The sequence below is a fragment of the Eptesicus fuscus genome, chromosome 7 (assembly GCF_027574615.1).
Source record: "Eptesicus fuscus isolate TK198812 chromosome 7, DD_ASM_mEF_20220401, whole genome shotgun sequence".
Classification (NCBI taxonomy): Eukaryota; Metazoa; Chordata; class Mammalia; order Chiroptera; family Vespertilionidae; genus Eptesicus; species Eptesicus fuscus.
In genome coordinates this window covers 89,676,928-89,694,725 of record NC_072479.1, presented here as the reverse complement: position 1 = coordinate 89,694,725, position 17,798 = coordinate 89,676,928, and the positions used below count along the sequence as shown (strand labels likewise).

Sequence of the window (17,798 nt, the reverse complement as noted above, 5' to 3'; positions counted from 1 at the left end):
GACTATATGAATGCAGTGGCTCTGATACTGGCTCTAGACACTGTCCTCACTGTTGCCAATGGATAAATCAGCCCTGATAAGGACTTATTTTAGTTTACCCTGTCATAGAAAATACTGGCACACAACTGGATTTCAATAATGTTTGTTGATTTGAATGATAAATATGCCTACATGAAACTAATAACATTTATTTAATCCCTAAATCTTTGTTACATGTGTACTAATAAGAAATCACAACTGCATAAATAATAGAGTCAAACCCACCTTCTCTTTATATTCGGTCTCATATCTTACACAAGGTTGTTGGGTAATATCTGGGCCCTCGAACTTGGATATTCTCAGAAGGAGCTGGCGCTGTGCATACACCAGAAGTGGTGTCACTTGCTCTGTGTATCTCTCACTAGACAGGGTAAAAATAAATTAAAAAGCAAACACTAGTTAAAACATTTTTTCAGTGTATTCTGTCACTTTTAATTGCCCTTACATCAGTACTTACTGTGAAATTATATTGAATTGAATGGCAAGTGATACTAGTGTTTCCCATTTTTCTACTTGATACAAAAGTTCCAGAGATTTTAATACAAAATCATGGATCCATTTCAAATTAACCATATTTACATTATCCAAAGGATGCTCAAAAGTAAGGCTAGAACCACCATTATCATTTTTAATATTTCCATAGCAACTTGGAACACTGTATTCTCCATTTTCTTCAATAATCTGCAAGAAGCACATTAAAGTGTGATTTCAGATTTTACTACACATTTTTTTGAAAGTTGAATGTGATATATAAAAATACAATATGGAAAAGACTGAACAGAAAAAAATTCAGAATATTTTTATTACGCAAATGAAACTTCATAATGCTACCTAATGTAACTTTTGTGATGTTGGAAATGTGCTGCTACATCTGTGCTGTTCTAAAGAGCAGCCACTCAGGACATATGGGTACTGAGCTATTGAAGTGTGACTAGTGCAATGAGAATTTCAATTTTATTTCGTTTTCATTCATTTAACCTTAAACTTAAATAGCCCTGGCCGGTGTGGCTCAGTTGGTTGGAGTGTCATGCCATACACTCCAACTAAGGTCTCGGGGTTCAATTCCTGGTCAAAGCACAAACCCAGGTTTAGGATTCAAACGCCAGGTGGGGCAAGTGTGGGAGGCAGCTGATGGATGTTTCACTCTCACATCGATGTTCCTCTCTCTTCCTCTCTCTCCCTCTTCCTTCCTCTCTCTCTAAAATAAATAAAAAAGAATAACAATAATGTTAAATAGCCACATATGGCTAGTCATTACTATATTAGCACAGACTAAAGTCTATACTTCTTGAGCATAGTCACTATCTAAGTTAGGATATTGAACCTAATTTTTGAGGAAAAACAGGCTTTATTATATACAAATAATTAAGTTTCTCTAATCCACTGGTTACATTCATCAGTTTGTAGAATAATATATCCAATTCCCTGATGCAAAGGTCAAATCTATTGAGAAGAAAGTCTTCTAGAAGACCCCCTTTTAGCCTAAGTTAAAGCATGACTGTGTGAGTATTGTGTTCCAAGCTTTGGGTGTCCAGAGTATATGTTGAATCTCTGTTATAAAGGTGCATACACATTTATGACTAGTATTTTTTTCCTGGTTAATGGAGCCTCTTCCCACAATGAAATTTCCCTTTTCATCTCTCAAGTATTTCTTGATTTGAAGACTATTTTATCTAATATTAATATAGCCTCACCAGATTTTTTATACCTCTTTATACTGTTTTATTTTTAACAGTATATATATTTTTAACAGATATATCTCTTTCTACTGTTTTATTTTTAATCCATCTTTTTCTTTATATTCAGATTCTTATCTTGAGGACAAGTATAGGTGCCTTTCTTTTTAATTCAGTCAGATAATCTCTGCCTTTTAATTGGGATGTTCAATCCATGTATATTTAATACTAGAGGTCTGGTGCATAAAATTTGTGCATGGGTAGGGTCCCTAGGCCTGGCTGGCGATCAGGGCTGATGAGGGCCTTCCAGCTGCCAGCGGGGGCCTTCCTTTGTTCCACGCTGCCCCCTGTTGGTCAGCGTGTCATAGCAAGTGATAGAACTCCTTGTCTCCCAGTCAAACTCCTGCAGGGACACTTTGCATATTAGCCTTTTATATACATGTAGATGGTTACTGACATAATTTGGTTAGATTTATTATTTTTTCTTTGTTTTCTATTTGTCCCATATGTTCCTTTTTTCCTGCCTTCCTTAATTAACTATTATTTAATTTTCCATTTTTTAAAAATATATTTTATTGATTTTTTACAGAGAGGAAGAGAGAGGGATAGAGAGTTAGAAACATCGATGAGAGAGAAACATCGATCAGCTGCCTCCTGCACACCCCCTACTGGGGATGTGCCCGCAACCAAGGTACATGCCCTTGACCAGAATCAAACCCAGGACCTTTCAGTCAGCAGACCAACGCTCTATCCACTGAGCCAAACCGGTTTCGGCTAATTTTCCATTTTACTACTTTGACTTTTTAGCTATATTTCTTTTTTAGTAGTTACTCTAGAGATTATTAAATGCATCCTTAACTTATTACCTTCTACTTAGAGTTAATATTGTACCACTTTATAGCTATATAAAGTGTAAAAACTTAGGACAGTTTAATTTTATTTATCCTCCCAGTCTTTTATGCTATTGTTGCCATATATTTAACATCTGGAAATTACTCCATGACGCAATGTGATTATGTGTTAACTAATTTTCATTGTGTTTAGGATATGGCATGTTTGAATTTTATCAATTTTACTTACTTGCTTTAAAGCATAATGTATAAAATTTTAAATGTAAGTTCTACAAGATATAAAGTAATAGAACAAGCATAGAAAAAGCAGTGAAATAAAGATTAAAAAAACAAACTTTATGATCTCTTTTGGAATCTGTTTCTTTCTCTATCAAAAGATTGCTATGAGGATTAAGTGCACTAAGGTTAGTTTATGTAGAATCTGGGGCTTAATAGATGTTACTTTCTGTTCCCTTTAAGAAATTAAATTTTCAGGGTAAGATATTTGTAATTAACAGCAATGCAAGATATATAGTGAACCAAATAATAATGGAAGCAAATGAAATATAGACAAACCAACTAAGAACTGAAGAAAAATATTAATTTCAACTTATCCCAAGCTGCATGGTACAAAAATATTTGTTAATTGAATACAATAAAAATAATTACCCAAACACTCTTACCTCAATAGAATTGGTATTTTGTAGTTCTATTAACATGTCAATAAGTAGGTCTGCTCCAAAATAGAATGGTAATACAGAGATGCAAAGGAAACCATCTTGACTAACAGGAAATATTTTACACAGGTCCACTGCTTGTTTAAGAAGGATCTGCAGCTCCCGAGCAAAGTTCCAAAGGGCCCGACAGCAGTTCTGAAGCAGAGTCCAATAGCCGCCACGGTGAGCAAAAACCTAAGACCAACAGAACATTCAGAAGACCCCAAAGTTCCAAAAGTTACACATCTCTGAACTACTTCATCTTTCTGCAATATTGATGTCAATAATAAAAATAACACCATTTGTTAAGTGCCCCTTATATGTGCTAGATACTGTGGAAGGCCTTTGCATGCAGCATCTTAGCTCCTTCTTACAATAGCTCCTATGAAGTAAGTATGTACTAGTATTCTATTCAATTTACAGATAAGGAAATGGAATTATGGAGCTAAGATCATGAATCTACTAAGTGGTGAGCTGAAGTTTGCACTTCGGTGGTCTGACTCCAACACTCCCATTGTTCTAGGTGCTGGGAACGTGGCAGTGAGAAAGAAAACCAGATCTGCCTCAATTTATTAGGGGAGCCCAACACTAGAAAAGTAGACAAATAAAAATGTAATTTCATGAATAATAAGTTGTAAAGAAATGGACTAGGACCTCACAAGGGTGAGAGAACACATCCTTTTAGATAGGGTGGTCAAGAGAAAAGTCCTCTCTGAGGAGGTTTCTTCCTGAATGTTGAGTTGAACAAGTCATGTGTAGGTGGTGATGGGGATGTTGGGTAGGGGAGAACATTTGAGGCTGAGGGGACAGCAAGTTAAAAGCATGGAGGATGAACCAGAGGGCTGAGAAGCAAACAAGTTCACTGGTTTCAAGGCCACAGAGGGGAGAGTGGATTCAACAAAAGCAAGAGGAGCTGAGTTCTGAGAGGTGAGCAGGACCCACACCTTCTAGGTCCTGAAGCTGGTGAAAAGGAAAGCAGGATGCAATGTCATGGTCAAGATGATGTGGGTTACTTTACATTTTTTAAAAGCCATTCTCTCTACTCCACAGAGACTATGAGAATGTAAGTGTGTTTCTTTCTTGTATAGAAAGGGTACATTTCCTCTCACCTCTTAAGAGGATTAAAGTATCCCCCTACTTAACTAAGAGAAAAAGGAAATTAATTTCTTTATAGCAAATGATTTCAATTTGAGTTTCATAATCTACCATATAATATTTAAGAAGAAAAAGAGAACATTTGAGAAGAAACACAAGTGGCCTGTAGAACCAGGGGTCTGGGGCAGAGGCAGATCTTTCCTGTGGTCTAGAAAGATCTTCCCCTTCTAGAGGAAAGAAAGAGGTCTATGGTGCCCCAGGAAGGATCAAGTTTCCAGAGAGAAACCCGTGTCACCAGAGAAACCCATGTCCCAAGTGTGGCAAGAAAGCAGCAGAGGGGTGTGTGAATATCCATGAAGACTGTGTAAAGAGGAACAAAGGCCACCTCTTCCCGAGGCGGATGGATGACTAATGGTGAAAGGAGCTCACCCCCTCTCCCTGACAACTTGACAATGCGTAAGACCTCATTACCATGGCAGGCAAACTTCAAAAATGACTGAAAGAAAACCCAACAAATGTAGTCTTAAAACTGAAACTAAAATTACACATAGTAAGCAAATAAATACATCTTACACACGCAAATTTATGGGTTCAGATTTGTGTCTACCACATTAGCAAAAACGAAGGACCACCTTACCATTGCTCTCCTACAATATAAAAATATTTTCATAAAATGGTCCAATAGACTCAAAGTTGATGCTCGATCCTTTTCTTTAGCATTAAGAGATCCTTGAAAGTCAGGGTCATTAGCTGTTTGTGTCTTAGAAACATTTTCATCACTCATTTTGGAATCAATAAATGTTGAAAACTCTTCAGCATCTACAGTACAAAAATAAAGAACTAACCTACTAAAACACAGTAGGTGATAAGCAACAAATGAGTAATTCAGATAAGAACTGCTATATAATTTTGGAGAAAGGACAGGATTATCACGAACACAATGAATCAGGGAAGGTTTCTAGAGAAGGAAGCACTTAGATTAGGTCTTAAAAGGTGGGCATGATTCAGCTATGAGGAAATACTATGGAAAAGAATATTCCAGGCAGGGTTATGGCCAAGGTATGTCTTGGTGTTTTTTTTTAGGGAACAATGACAGGATCGCACTGTTTCTTAATTTACCCCAAAACAGGCCATTCTCAGGACACATACACTAAAAGGTGAGTAGTATTGCCCAGGATTAGACAGTACAGCAACCCAGGCCACTCATTCTCCTGTTGGTATGGTATAAAAACACAGAGGATTTCTCCTGCCACAAACCTTCTCTTACTAGAACTCTGCATCCTATATAATAAAGAGGTAATATGCAAATTGACCCTCATGCCCTCGCACAAGATGGCAGCCCCCATGTGGTCAAAGATGGCCGGCAGGGGAGGGTAATTGTGGGTGATCAGGCCAGCAGGGGAGGGCAGTTGGGGGCAACCAGGCCGGCAAGGGAGGGCAGTTAGGGGAGATAGGGCTGGCAGGGGAGGGCAGTTGCAGGCAATCGGGCCAGCAGGGGAGCAGTTAGGTGTCTATCAGGCTGGCAGGGGAGTGGTTAGGGGGTGATCAGGCTGGCAGGTAGGTGAGCGGTTGGGAGCCAGCAGTCCTGGATTATGAGAGGAATGTCCGACTGCCGGTTTAGGCCAGATCCCACTGTGGACATCCCCCGAAGGGTCCCAGATTGGAGAGGGTGCAGGTTGGGCTGAGGGACAACCCCCCTCCCCGCCCCAGTGCACAAATTTCATGCACTGGGCCTCTAGTTAAATAATAAGTCTCAATAGCAAAGTATTCTATTGCTGACTATTGCTGACTTCATGGAGCTCTTACATAGGGAGCTAATTTTAACAAAAATCAAGAAACTATGTATAACAATCTACATACAAAACTCACGATTCTTTCTAGGCTAGGAAATTTACTTTCAAATACTTCAATATTCATAGTATGACATGCAGGTACTCGTTACACTTAATCTACATCCTAGAAGAAACAAGAAAGCATGTCAAGTACCTCAAATGTGAATCAACTCTCCTGGGGCAGTGACTCAGCATATGAAGTACCTTTTTCAGCAATAAGTTACATAGCACTTAAAATACCATTATTAGAAATCTACATAAGGGACTTTGTAACAGCATAAAAAAACATAAATAATTTTTTATTTGTGAAGTGAGTGGTATTCAAGGTAGGTGATTGTTTAGGAATAATGTCATCAGTGCCAATGGAGAGCCCAGTTCACCTGCATCTCTCCACCTCTCAGAGGCCCCTGTCACCTGGCCTGATGACAATATTGGTTGGTTCTGCCATCAGAATAGTATTACAATCATCTTGGAGTAAGCTCTCACTGAAGTTGCTAGTTGGGGATCATAAGTCAAGAGTAGACTGCCCTGAGTTAAAATAGGTTCTATAGAACAGCTATATGACTGTTTCATGCCTGCCTGCATCAGTATGTTTGGTGGAATTTATTCTAAAATTTACTTCCACTAAAATATAACCCTTTGACCACTGGGGGATACCAACACTTCTAAAAGAACATTATATTTGCTAAACAAACAAACTGTTTTAGGTCAGAACACAATATAGGTATTTCCAAATATATATATGATACTACCATAAAAATTGAAATTTTTAAAAATAAGAGTCTCCTACAAAATATTACAACTCACCTAAATTCCTGGGTCATTGGGAAATGGTGCATGTAATTTTGTGTGTCTGCCCAGTGTGTGTGTGTGTGTGTGTGTGTGTGTGTGTGTGTGTGTGAGATTAGTGAATAAAAATCTAAAGGCAATTTGATAATATGTTTTTTAATATATTTTATTGGTTTTTTTACAGAGAGGAAGAGAGAGGGATAGAGAGTTAGAAACATTGATCAACTGCCTCCTGCACACCTCCTTTTGGGGATGTGCCCACAACCAAGGTACATGCCCTTGACCAGAATCGTACCTGGGATCTTTCAGTCCGCAGGCCGAAGCTCTATCCATTGAGCCAAACCTGTTAGGGCGATAATATGTTTATTTATTTTACCTGATGGTAAATTGATCCTTCTTTTTTTAGCTGTATGAAGGAAGTCAAGCATCACTTTATAGTTTTCTAGAGTCAATTTTCCTGTTGGCAATACTGTTCCTGAATTATATAATGAGAATATACTAGGATCACATGATCGGAAACTGCAAGAAGGAAAAAAAATCTTATTAAAAAACATTATAAGTAAAATTGAATTAAATATGCCAAATACAACCTACTTTAATGTTTTAAATATTTGTGAGTTAGTGCTCTGTATGTTGCTGCCAGAGAAATTTCTTATCATAGCCCTGCTCAAAAACTCTTAATAATCTCCCACTGTATATAAATTAAAGTCCAGACTTAATAGACAGTTAAGACTCTCCATGACCTGGAACTAACCTACTTTGCAAATCATCTTATACCACTCCCTATTATATACCCTAGATTTTGGTTTGGCCATTTGGGGTTCTTATCCTCTGTTTTTCCTACCTGGGCTCTAACTCATGTTTCCCACCCACCTGGAATGCCTATTTCTCTATCTGTACATTTCTAAATCTTGCCTATCTATCAAGAGACAGGCCAAGTGGCCCTTCCACATTAAATCTTTCCTGTTAGTCTCAGCCAGAGTAAAGTGACCTTCCTGGGAACAAAGAAGACTTTATGAGTACTTTGTCTGCTACCATTATCTAGAATTATCCATGAACATTTGTGATCTACCCTACCAGATTCTAACTTTCATATCCTATTCATGCTTACATGCCCACTGCACCTATCTCAGGATCTTGTGTCTAATAGGTGCTCAACAAATCTTTTTAAACGACTCTACATCACCTTTTTAATGGCTGCATAGTATTCTATTTATGTATTTATCTTCTATTTTTATCTCCCATAACACTTCAGCCAAAGACATTTATTAAGAGCTCAAAAGTGTCTTTTGAATTAATAAGAGAAACTCTCTATGAGAATATATGTTCTATGTTTATAGAGGCTTACAATATATATTTATGGAGGCTTAAAATATCTCTAAATGAAATAGAGATTTGCCTAATGCCCACTAATGTCTATAGTTATTATGCAATTAATATTAAATTCCCTTGGAATTATATTTTCTCGTTTTACTGAAAGCTTTATTGAGTAACATAGTCAAGATATATGCAAATTAGTACTTTATAAGTGCTTATATCTATCACCGGTTTGGGAAAGATTCTAAGATAAGAAATATATCAATGGAAAAAATATATATATCAATTGCCAAGTAAGACAGAATAATTAAAAAAAAAAAAAAGACAGAAACACATTGTAAACCTCCTTAAGTTATTATCAACATTGAAGCCCTGGACATACAAATACAATCCATGTTCTTGAAACTTCAAAAGTATTACTTATTGATAATATACTATACCTGACCATTGTATGTGAAATGCCAAATTTCATCTTCAGACGTTCCCCTAACTTTATTAAAAGCAGGTTGAAGTGTGCATTTGCCAGATACAGGTTCATCTGAGCCTTCCAGGGCATCTCTTCAAGACATATTTGATGGAACCTCTTCTTTTTAATATAATGAAATATTAGAGGATTCAAGTTCTCTACCAGGATTCGATGTGCTATTTTTCTAACATCAATTCTCTTATTTCTGCCAAGGGACAAAGAAGTTTTAAAATTATACAAACTTTCATATATTTGAAGAGAAATGATTCCAATTTGTACATAATCAAGAAGTCACTTGGCTGCCCTTATGCAAATGTAACAGGCTTATTTATCGTTTACTTAGTACTAAAAATGTAAAATAGGACAATAAAGAAGGCACAAGAATGAGCACAAGGGACAAAGTCACTACATATTGTCTTCAATTCTCTCTGATGTCTATGTCCTAAGCTCAAACCAAACAGAGCTTTTCTTTTCTATAACCAAAAGGCCACCGAGATTAGACAAATAAATTATAACATAATTGTTCACATTCATCAACTAACTTCAATATTAATCAAGAAATTCATTTCTCTGTGTGGTTCCTTGAAAAAAATTAAAGCAAAACTTGTTCTAACTTTAGCTAGATTAGAAGGAAATAAAACATCAGTCATAATCCTATCTAATAAAAGGGTAATATGCAAATTAACCATCACTCCATCACAAAGATGGTGATGCCTATAGCCACAAGGTGGCGGCACTCAGTCCCCTCAGCCTCACCAGAGTCCCCCAGTCCTGGGGGGGCTGCCGCTGAGAGTGGGCAGCGTGAGCAGCCTGGTGGAATGCTTCCTTCATCACCACAGCGACAGAGGGCCTCTGGGCAGCGGGCGTGGATCAGCTGGGGCAGGATGCTTGCTTCGTCGCCATGGTGACTCCCCGGCCACAGAGGGCCTTTGGGGGATATGGGGGCTGACCCACAGCCTCCATGGCCGAACGCACCCCCGGAGAGGAGACGGTGGGCTTGCCTCTCATGGAAGCAGCACAGCTCCCGGCGACGCACTACGGTTCCTGCCGGCTGCCACGGAAGTGGCGGGCAGCCTACTGTGCGCAATATCGTGCAATGGGCTACTAGTGATAAATAAAGTAAGTTCATAAAACCATATTCAATATGGTCTGGAAAAAATTAATATTTCAAAATTTTTCTAGTTAGTACATATTTTAAGTATAAAATACATTTGTTTAAAATTATTTCTATCAAAATCTCAAAGTGCTTTTAGCTCTCTAGTTAAGCAGTATACCCCTAAAGCCCCAAATAATGGGCTTCATGTAAATGTTTACTGAATAAATTAAATAATAAATGAATACCTTTCATGTACTGGCAATTCAGAAATACATGGATTTCTGGATAAAAAGTCTCTTAGAGTTCCCCTAATTCTCCTTTTTCTTTTTGGTATTTCTGTAGTCTTAATACAGGAGAAAACAAAAATGTTACAAACAAAAATTAAGTTCTGAATACAATATTATAATTAACTCATACTCTAATGTCTATCTATTGAAATTAAAATATAGTGATTTCTTTATATGCCTCACTTAAAATTATTATCTAAAGTAATAAAAATATCCCTGTAGACAAAAAAAAATATGATTATAAAAATATCCAAATGAGCCCTGGTCGGTATGGCTCAGCTGGTTGGAGCATCGTCCTGTATACCAGAAGGTGGCGGGTTCAATTTCTGGTCAGGGCACATACGCAGGTTGCAGGTTCAATCTTCAGTGGGGGCACATGTAGGAGGCAACCAATCGATGTTTCTCTCTCACATCAATGTTCTCTGTCTCCCTCGCAAATGAATTTTAAAAATTAAAAAATATATTCATGTGAAAATTTAAGAATTGTCCTATTTAATAATAGACAAATATGCAAATTGACCATGCCTCCAACACACCCACAAGCCACACCCACTATCCAATCAGAGTGAGTATGCAAATTAACCCAAACCAAGATGGCTACAGCCACAGAGAGTTCCTAGGTAACAGAGGAAGCCAAGCTTTCTGCCAGCCGTTGCAGGCCTAAGCCTCCACTCAAGCTACAAAGTTTCAATTATAGAAGGTAAACAAATTCAAACAAATGGTGGAAGAATGGAGCTTGAGAGAGCAGGCCAGGGTTGCTGCTGGCAACAGGGGAAGCAAAGCTTTCCACACACCCTGGCCGGGCCCACCCGCTTAAGGCAACAAAGTTTCAATTATAACCCCAACACAAATGGCTGTGGGCCTCAGAGAGAGCCCCAGGCTTGGCTCCGCTCCAGGCTACAAAGTTTCAATTATAGAAGGAAAATACATTCCAGATACCAGGGCCTCCGCTTGGGTTGCCAGGGGGCGTGGCCTGCCTACAAACCACCACAGGCCCCTCACTCAGGCCGCCCCACGCCCCAAGGGAACCCCACCCTGATCAGGGACACCCTTCAGGGCAAACCAGCTGGCCCCCACCCCTGTACCAGGCCTCTATCCTATCTAATAAAAGAGTACTATGCAGATTGATCATCACTGCAACACACAATATAGCTGCCCCCATGTGGTCAAAGATCCTGCCCCCATGTGGACACAGGATGGCCACCACAAGATGGCCAGCAGGAGAGGGAAGTTGGGAGGCACCCGGCCTGCAAGAGAGGGCAGTTGAGAAGGACCAAGCCTTCAAGGGAGGGTAGTTGGAGGTGATCAACCCTGCAAGAGAGGGCAGTTAGGGGTAACCAGGCCGGCAGAGGAGGGAAGTTGGGGGCAAACAGGCTGGCAGCAGAGTGGTTAGGGGGTGATCAGGCTGGCAGGCAGAAGTGGTTAGGGGCAATCAGGAAGGCAGGCAGGCAAGCAGTTGGGAGTCAGCAGTCCTGGATTGTGAGAGGGCAGTCGGACATCCCTTGAGGGGTCCCAGATTGGAGAGGGTACAGGCTGGGCTGAGGGACAACCCCCCTCCGTGCACGAATTTCGTGCACCGGGCCTCTAGTATAGTTATAAAATTATGCTTGTATTTCCTTCTGTTTCATGTTGTAATAAATTATAATGCAGCCAATCGTCTGTAGATACATGTATCTCTTCATTTCATTTGCTCAAATTCAAAACCCATGAAACTTACTTTCCCAATCTCCATTACTGCAGCTTTGTACTTCTTCACACATTTATCCATTTTCTGACCCAAAATATTGTCCTTATGTTTCATTTTTTTCATTCCAAGTAGCGACTCATTTCTCCTAATACAAAAAAAGAAAAAGTTTGTTAAATGAATCTGCAAGAATTTGCAAAATTACTCCAAGTTATAATCTTTAATGAGTTTTGTCACTAAAATTATGCAAGAAGAATTTCCAAAATTGTTTGTGTCCTATGCATAGACTGTAATATTTCTGGTTATCAAGGAATAGTTGGCCTCTCAAAAAAGCACAATGTAACTAATACCATAAAATTTGATTTAGAGCTGATGTGTGATGCAAAAAAATTAGAATTGCACCAAAAATAAAACATGAACACTTCATTATAAAACTGGGAAGATAACTACATAAAAGTGACCCTAGACAAGCTACCCTGCTTCCAACAGATTAGTCTTTTTGGTTCCATCACCTTCTGGATACCAATAAGAGCTAAGCATTTTAGATTATTATGTTACTAAACTCTCTCCCTCTCCCCAATCACCTATAGGGAATCTTATCTTGTGTGTGTGTGTGTGTGTGTGTGTGTGTGTGTGTGTGTGTGTGTGTGTGTTTTAATCTGTCATGGACCCCTATGGCCCACTCTCCAAACACTTTAAAGTCTCTCAATATCCTACCCTCTAATGATAATTATCACCTATTTTTCCTGAAATTTGTATATTTCCTAAAATTTATATTTCTTTTGGTAAGTACAACAAAACCCTGCTGTAACATGATAAACAGGATCCAAAGCTTGAACTGAATAAAATGTAGGGTCATATCAATGCAAGGCTCATGAAATGACCAGGTGAGTCCAGATAGCTAGTTCTAGGAGTACAGTTCTAAATTCATCATGCTCCCACTGGTAGTTGGCCTCTTGTTTCAATTTTAATGATGATGAGCCTGGAACCTGTGGTTGGTTGGAGCTACAGCCCAGCTGCAGCAATTCCAAGAGTCTCTCAGTTAGTTTGGTATTCATTTTGGCAAATGTTTTGTTTGTCTGAACTAGGAAGGCTGGACCAGTGATGGATGGATTTGGAGATCCATCCTGTGTAACAGGCAACTTGAGACTGATTGCCATTTTCTAATTGGCTTGGTCTCTTCCTTACCTCCTTCCAATCCCACCCCACTAGAATGCTTGAACTGGTCACTGTATTCCACAAAAAGATGGAAAGGAGGGAAATGAGGTCACAAATGTACACTTGGGCTAGTGTCTTCTCAATCCTCTCAGCATTCTCCTCCATGCTCAGCAGAACTCTTATCCACTGAATGAATTAAATGCTTCATAGAATGCTTCCTCCTAATTTTGACTGCTTTTTGTTTATGTTGTATTATAAAAAAAAGCATTTATAAATTTTTATGTAGTCAGAATTACTGATCTTTGATTTCATAGTTTATTCCTTGTTTGATTACTTATATTAGTTCATGTTTCTGACTCAAAATATTGAGTCATAATGGCTGTCTACCTATTATTTCAAAAAAAACTTTATACTTTAGCTAATAGTATAAATTTATCCTTTTACTATTTTTAATTTTTCAAATATTTTTATTATTCTAGCCTATTCCATATAAACTAATCTGATTGGGATTACATTAAATCTATAAATTAAATTGAAGATAACAGAAATCTTTATAATATTCCATCTGCCCACTGAGCAATATACTATGTCTTTCCATTTATTCAAGTCATTGTTTTTAATATCTCTTAGTAAGGATATTTGGTCTTCTTTATATTAACCCAAGTCCTCTCACAACTCCTAATAAATTTAATCTTGTACTTCACAGAAATGGATAATTTTTCTTTTTTTAAAAATATATTTTATTGATTTTTTTACAGAGAGGAAGAGAGAGGGATAGAGAGTTAGAAACATCGATGAGAGAGAAACATCGGTCAGCTGGGGATGTGCCAGCAACCAAGGTACATGCCCTTGACCAGAATTGAACCTGGGACCCTTGAGTCTGCAGGCCGACGCTCTATCCACTGAGCCAAACCGGTTTTGGCAGAAATGGATAATTTTTCTATTGTACATTTTAATTGATATAGGAAAGCTATTGATTTTGCAGGTTTACATCTAGCCATCCTGTAGAATACTATTATTAGTTCAGATAGTTTTCAGTTAATTAGCTTAAGTTAAAAAATAATTATTTGTGCTCTTGCCTGGAGGCTCAGTTGGTTGGAGCGTCATCTTATACACCAAAATATTGTGGGTTCGGTCCCTGGTCAGGGCACCTATGGGAGGTAACTGATAGATATTTACGTCTCACATCAATGTTTTTTTCTCTCTCTCCCTTCCTCTCTCTCTAAAATAAATTTTAAAAAAATACATCCTTGGGTGAGAATTATTTTAAAGTATTATAATTATTGGCAAATATCAATCATTTTCTCTTCATTTTCAATGTACTTTATTGTAGGATTCATTTGACACACATTTTGAGACCCTTTTATGTGATAATTACATAAATTGTAATCGTAATTTCTATTTTAATGCATTGGCAAGAACTTTCAAAACAATGTTAAGTGATAGAAGGAATAATAGGTTTCTTGGTTGTAGAGTTTATTTTAACAGAAAATATTCTTCTATTCCTAATTTGCCAGGAGTGATTGCTAAATTTCACATGACTTTGAGCATCTACTAAAGACTCTTTTGACTACCAGTGGTAACTATATATTCTTTTCTTTATTGATTAAGCTATTACACATGAGTTTTTATCTCCCCATTGCCCCCCACCACCCCCACTCATGCCCTCACCCCGCTGGTGTCTGTGTCCATTGGTTAGGCTTATATGCAGGCATACAAGTCCTTTGGTACTATATTTACAGATTTACTACTCCTATATTTGTATTGAGAATAAAATTTATATTTCATTGCTGAATTAATAGGCTAGTATATTATTTTGGATTTTTGCTCCTATATACTGCTAAGTAAAAATAACCCATAATTTTCTATTTTTATTGTCTTTTCATAAAACTGTATCAGAGTCTATTGTGATAAATTCAGTAAGAGACTTCTACCCATATTCTGAAGTAGCTTTATGTAAAATAAAAATTATTTGTTTCTTTAAAATCTGAAAGATTGCCCAGCCATGGTGGTTCAGTGGTTGAGCATCGACCTGTGAATCAAGAGGTCATGGTTCAATTCCCAGTCAGGGCACATGCCCAAGTTGCAGGCTCAATCCCCAATTGTGGAGGAGACAGCCGATTGAGGATTCTCTCTCATCTCTCCCTTCCTCTCTGTATTCAATAAAAATATATTTTAAAAAATAAATAAATGAAATCTGAAAGAACTAGCCTAAAAATTTTTGAGCTGTCCAATTTTTTACAGCTTCAATCAATTCTAAATTAAATTTTTCCAGATAATTACCACTTTCAATTAGGTTTTCAAATTTATTCATATGAAATTGTAATTACTGTTAGCTAATATTTCTTTAACCACTTCAAATTTATTATTATTTTCTCTTGGATTACTTGTATTTTGCTTTTTCTTATTATGCCAGCCAAAAATTTACATAATTTAGTTATAACTTCAGAGAACCAGCTCTAGCAGTTCTCAATTAAACTAGTTTAAAACTAACTTATAATTGATTAGTTTCAACTTTAATTTTCTTCTTTCTGCTTTCTTAGATTTATTTTATTTTTCTAATTTTGTGAGTTCAATAAAAGTTCATTTAATTTTATTTTTCCTGTTTAGTAATAAAAGCTTCTAAAGCTAAAAATGTGTCTCTAACTGCTGCTTTGAGTACAATTGATATTAGGGTTTCTTATTATCGTTGTTTTTAAAAGACTCTATACCTTTAGGTAGATTTCTTTTTTTCACCCAATAATTTTATATGCCAGTAATTTACTTTGTTATGACATTTCAGTTTTATTGTACTGTAAGAGAATGTGGTCTTTACAAATTTTAGTCTGAGTGATCTGAGCTTTGTTTTCCATATTACTTTTTAAAAATTTAATGAGTGCTTTAAATTGACTATATATATTAAGTTGTTCTTAATTAGATTAGGTATATTTTCTATGTCTTTTTTATTTCTTTTATAAAGTAGCATGTTATATTCTATATTATTATGTTTCTGTCAAATAAGACTTGTCTTTTCAGCAGTTTTTCCATATACTTTGACTTTTTGTTATGCAGAACATAAAAGTTTATGAAATAGCTTCATTGTGACTTATAAGCATTATTGGTAGAATTATGCACTTTGAATGTGAAAAGATGGCATTAAAACTAATTAACAAAAAGCCATCCAAATTGGAAAGGAGGAAGTAAAACTGTTATTCGCAGATGACATGATATTATAAATAGAAAACCCTAAAGACTCCAGCAAAAACTACTAGATTTAATAAATGAATTTGGCAATGTATCAGGATATAATATTAACACCCAGAAATTGATGGCATTTTTATATACCAAAAATGAACTCTCAGAAAGAGAAACTAAAAATACAATCTCATTCACCATTGCAACAACAAAAATAAGATACTTAGGAATAAACTTAACCAAGGAAGTAAAAGACCTGTACTCGGAAAACTACAGGATACTGAAAAAAGAGACAGAGGAAGATATAAACAAGTGGAAGAATATACTGTGTTAATGGATTGGTAGAATCAACATCATTAAAATGTCCATACTACCCAAAACAATCTATAGATTCAATTAAAATACTAATGCATATTTCACATATCTAGAATAAACACTCCAAAAACTTATATGGAACCAAAAAAGATCTCAAATAGCCGGAGCAATCTTGAGAAAGAACGAAGTTGGAGGAATCACAATACCAGATATCAAGTTATACTACAAAGCCACTATACTCAAAACAGCCTGGTACTGGCACAAGAACAGGCATATAGATCACTGGAACAGAACAGAGAACCCAGAAATCGAACCAAGCCATTATGCTTAATTAATATTTGACAAAGGAGGCAAGAACATACAATGAATGGAGTCAAGACAGTCTCTTCAATAAATGGTGTTGGGAAAATTGGACAGGTACATGAAAAAAATGAAACTAGACCGCCAACTTACACCATACACAAGAATAAACTCAAAAATGATAAAAACTTAATGTAAGTCATGAAATCATAAAAATCTTAGAAGAAACCATAGGTAGCTGACCAATTGCAGAGGGAAGGCGGGGTGGAGAAGGTAGGGGGGAGCAATGAACCTGGGAATTCATATGCATATATGCATAGCCCATGGACACAGACAATAGTGTGGTGAAGGCCTAGGAGGGGGCCAGTGCAGGGTGGAGGGTGCCAATGGGAAAAAACAAAAACAAAGGGGACATCTGTAATACTTTCAACAATAAAGATAAATTACAAATTAAAAAAAACTAACAAAAAATAACGTTCTTTAAATATTGCCAGGACAATTGGTAAAACCTATAGGGGGTAAAAAAACTAAAGTTTAATCTAAATCCCCATGCCAAAAAAAAAAAATCTATATGAATTAATGCATTAAATGGAAACTATAATATCACAAAGTTGGAAGTAAATGCAGCTGCATATTGTCTGCTGCAGTATGAGAAAATTTCTTTGTTAAAACTGTTAAGCATGTGAACACAAAAGAAGACAGATATTGCTATCAAAGCAGAAATCGAGGTGTTGCATCTGCCCTTCCTCTACTCTCCCTGACTTGGAGAGGAGTGTCCTGAAACATCTGCTCAGCCTTAGAACTGAAATCTTTACCTTCGGTTGGAACATGCTTATCCCACTCAATTTTCCACGTCGGGTCTTTTATTAGACCACTGGTCAATGCTTCTAAGCCGCTTACTCTGTTTTACTCTTTCAGAATATCTACTTTGCTTAGGTTGGACCTCCCTGGTCAGCCCTCCAAATTTCACTGCACACTGATAGTGTCTTCTAATTTTCTTTTGTATCAAGAATATTACTTACAG

The 17,798-nt window shown here is 37.1% G+C and overlaps 1 protein-coding gene across 1 annotated transcript in view; it reads right to left on the bottom strand.

The window, feature by feature from the left end:
- The window catches only part of CFAP54 (cilia and flagella associated protein 54), a 247,148-nt gene that overhangs the window by 122,861 nt on the left and 106,489 nt on the right, over positions 1-17,798 (bottom strand). The window contains exons 31-38 of the mRNA XM_054719381.1: positions 11,861-11,975; positions 10,102-10,199; positions 8,735-8,965; positions 7,354-7,496; positions 4,994-5,175; positions 3,229-3,456; positions 497-720; positions 265-400 (exon numbers count right to left, since the gene is read on the bottom strand). Coding sequence (XP_054575356.1) covers positions 265-400; positions 497-720; positions 3,229-3,456; positions 4,994-5,175; positions 7,354-7,496; positions 8,735-8,965; positions 10,102-10,199; positions 11,861-11,975 — 1,357 coding nt within the window. The remainder of the gene's footprint in view (positions 1-264; positions 401-496; positions 721-3,228; positions 3,457-4,993; positions 5,176-7,353; positions 7,497-8,734; positions 8,966-10,101; positions 10,200-11,860; positions 11,976-17,798) is intronic.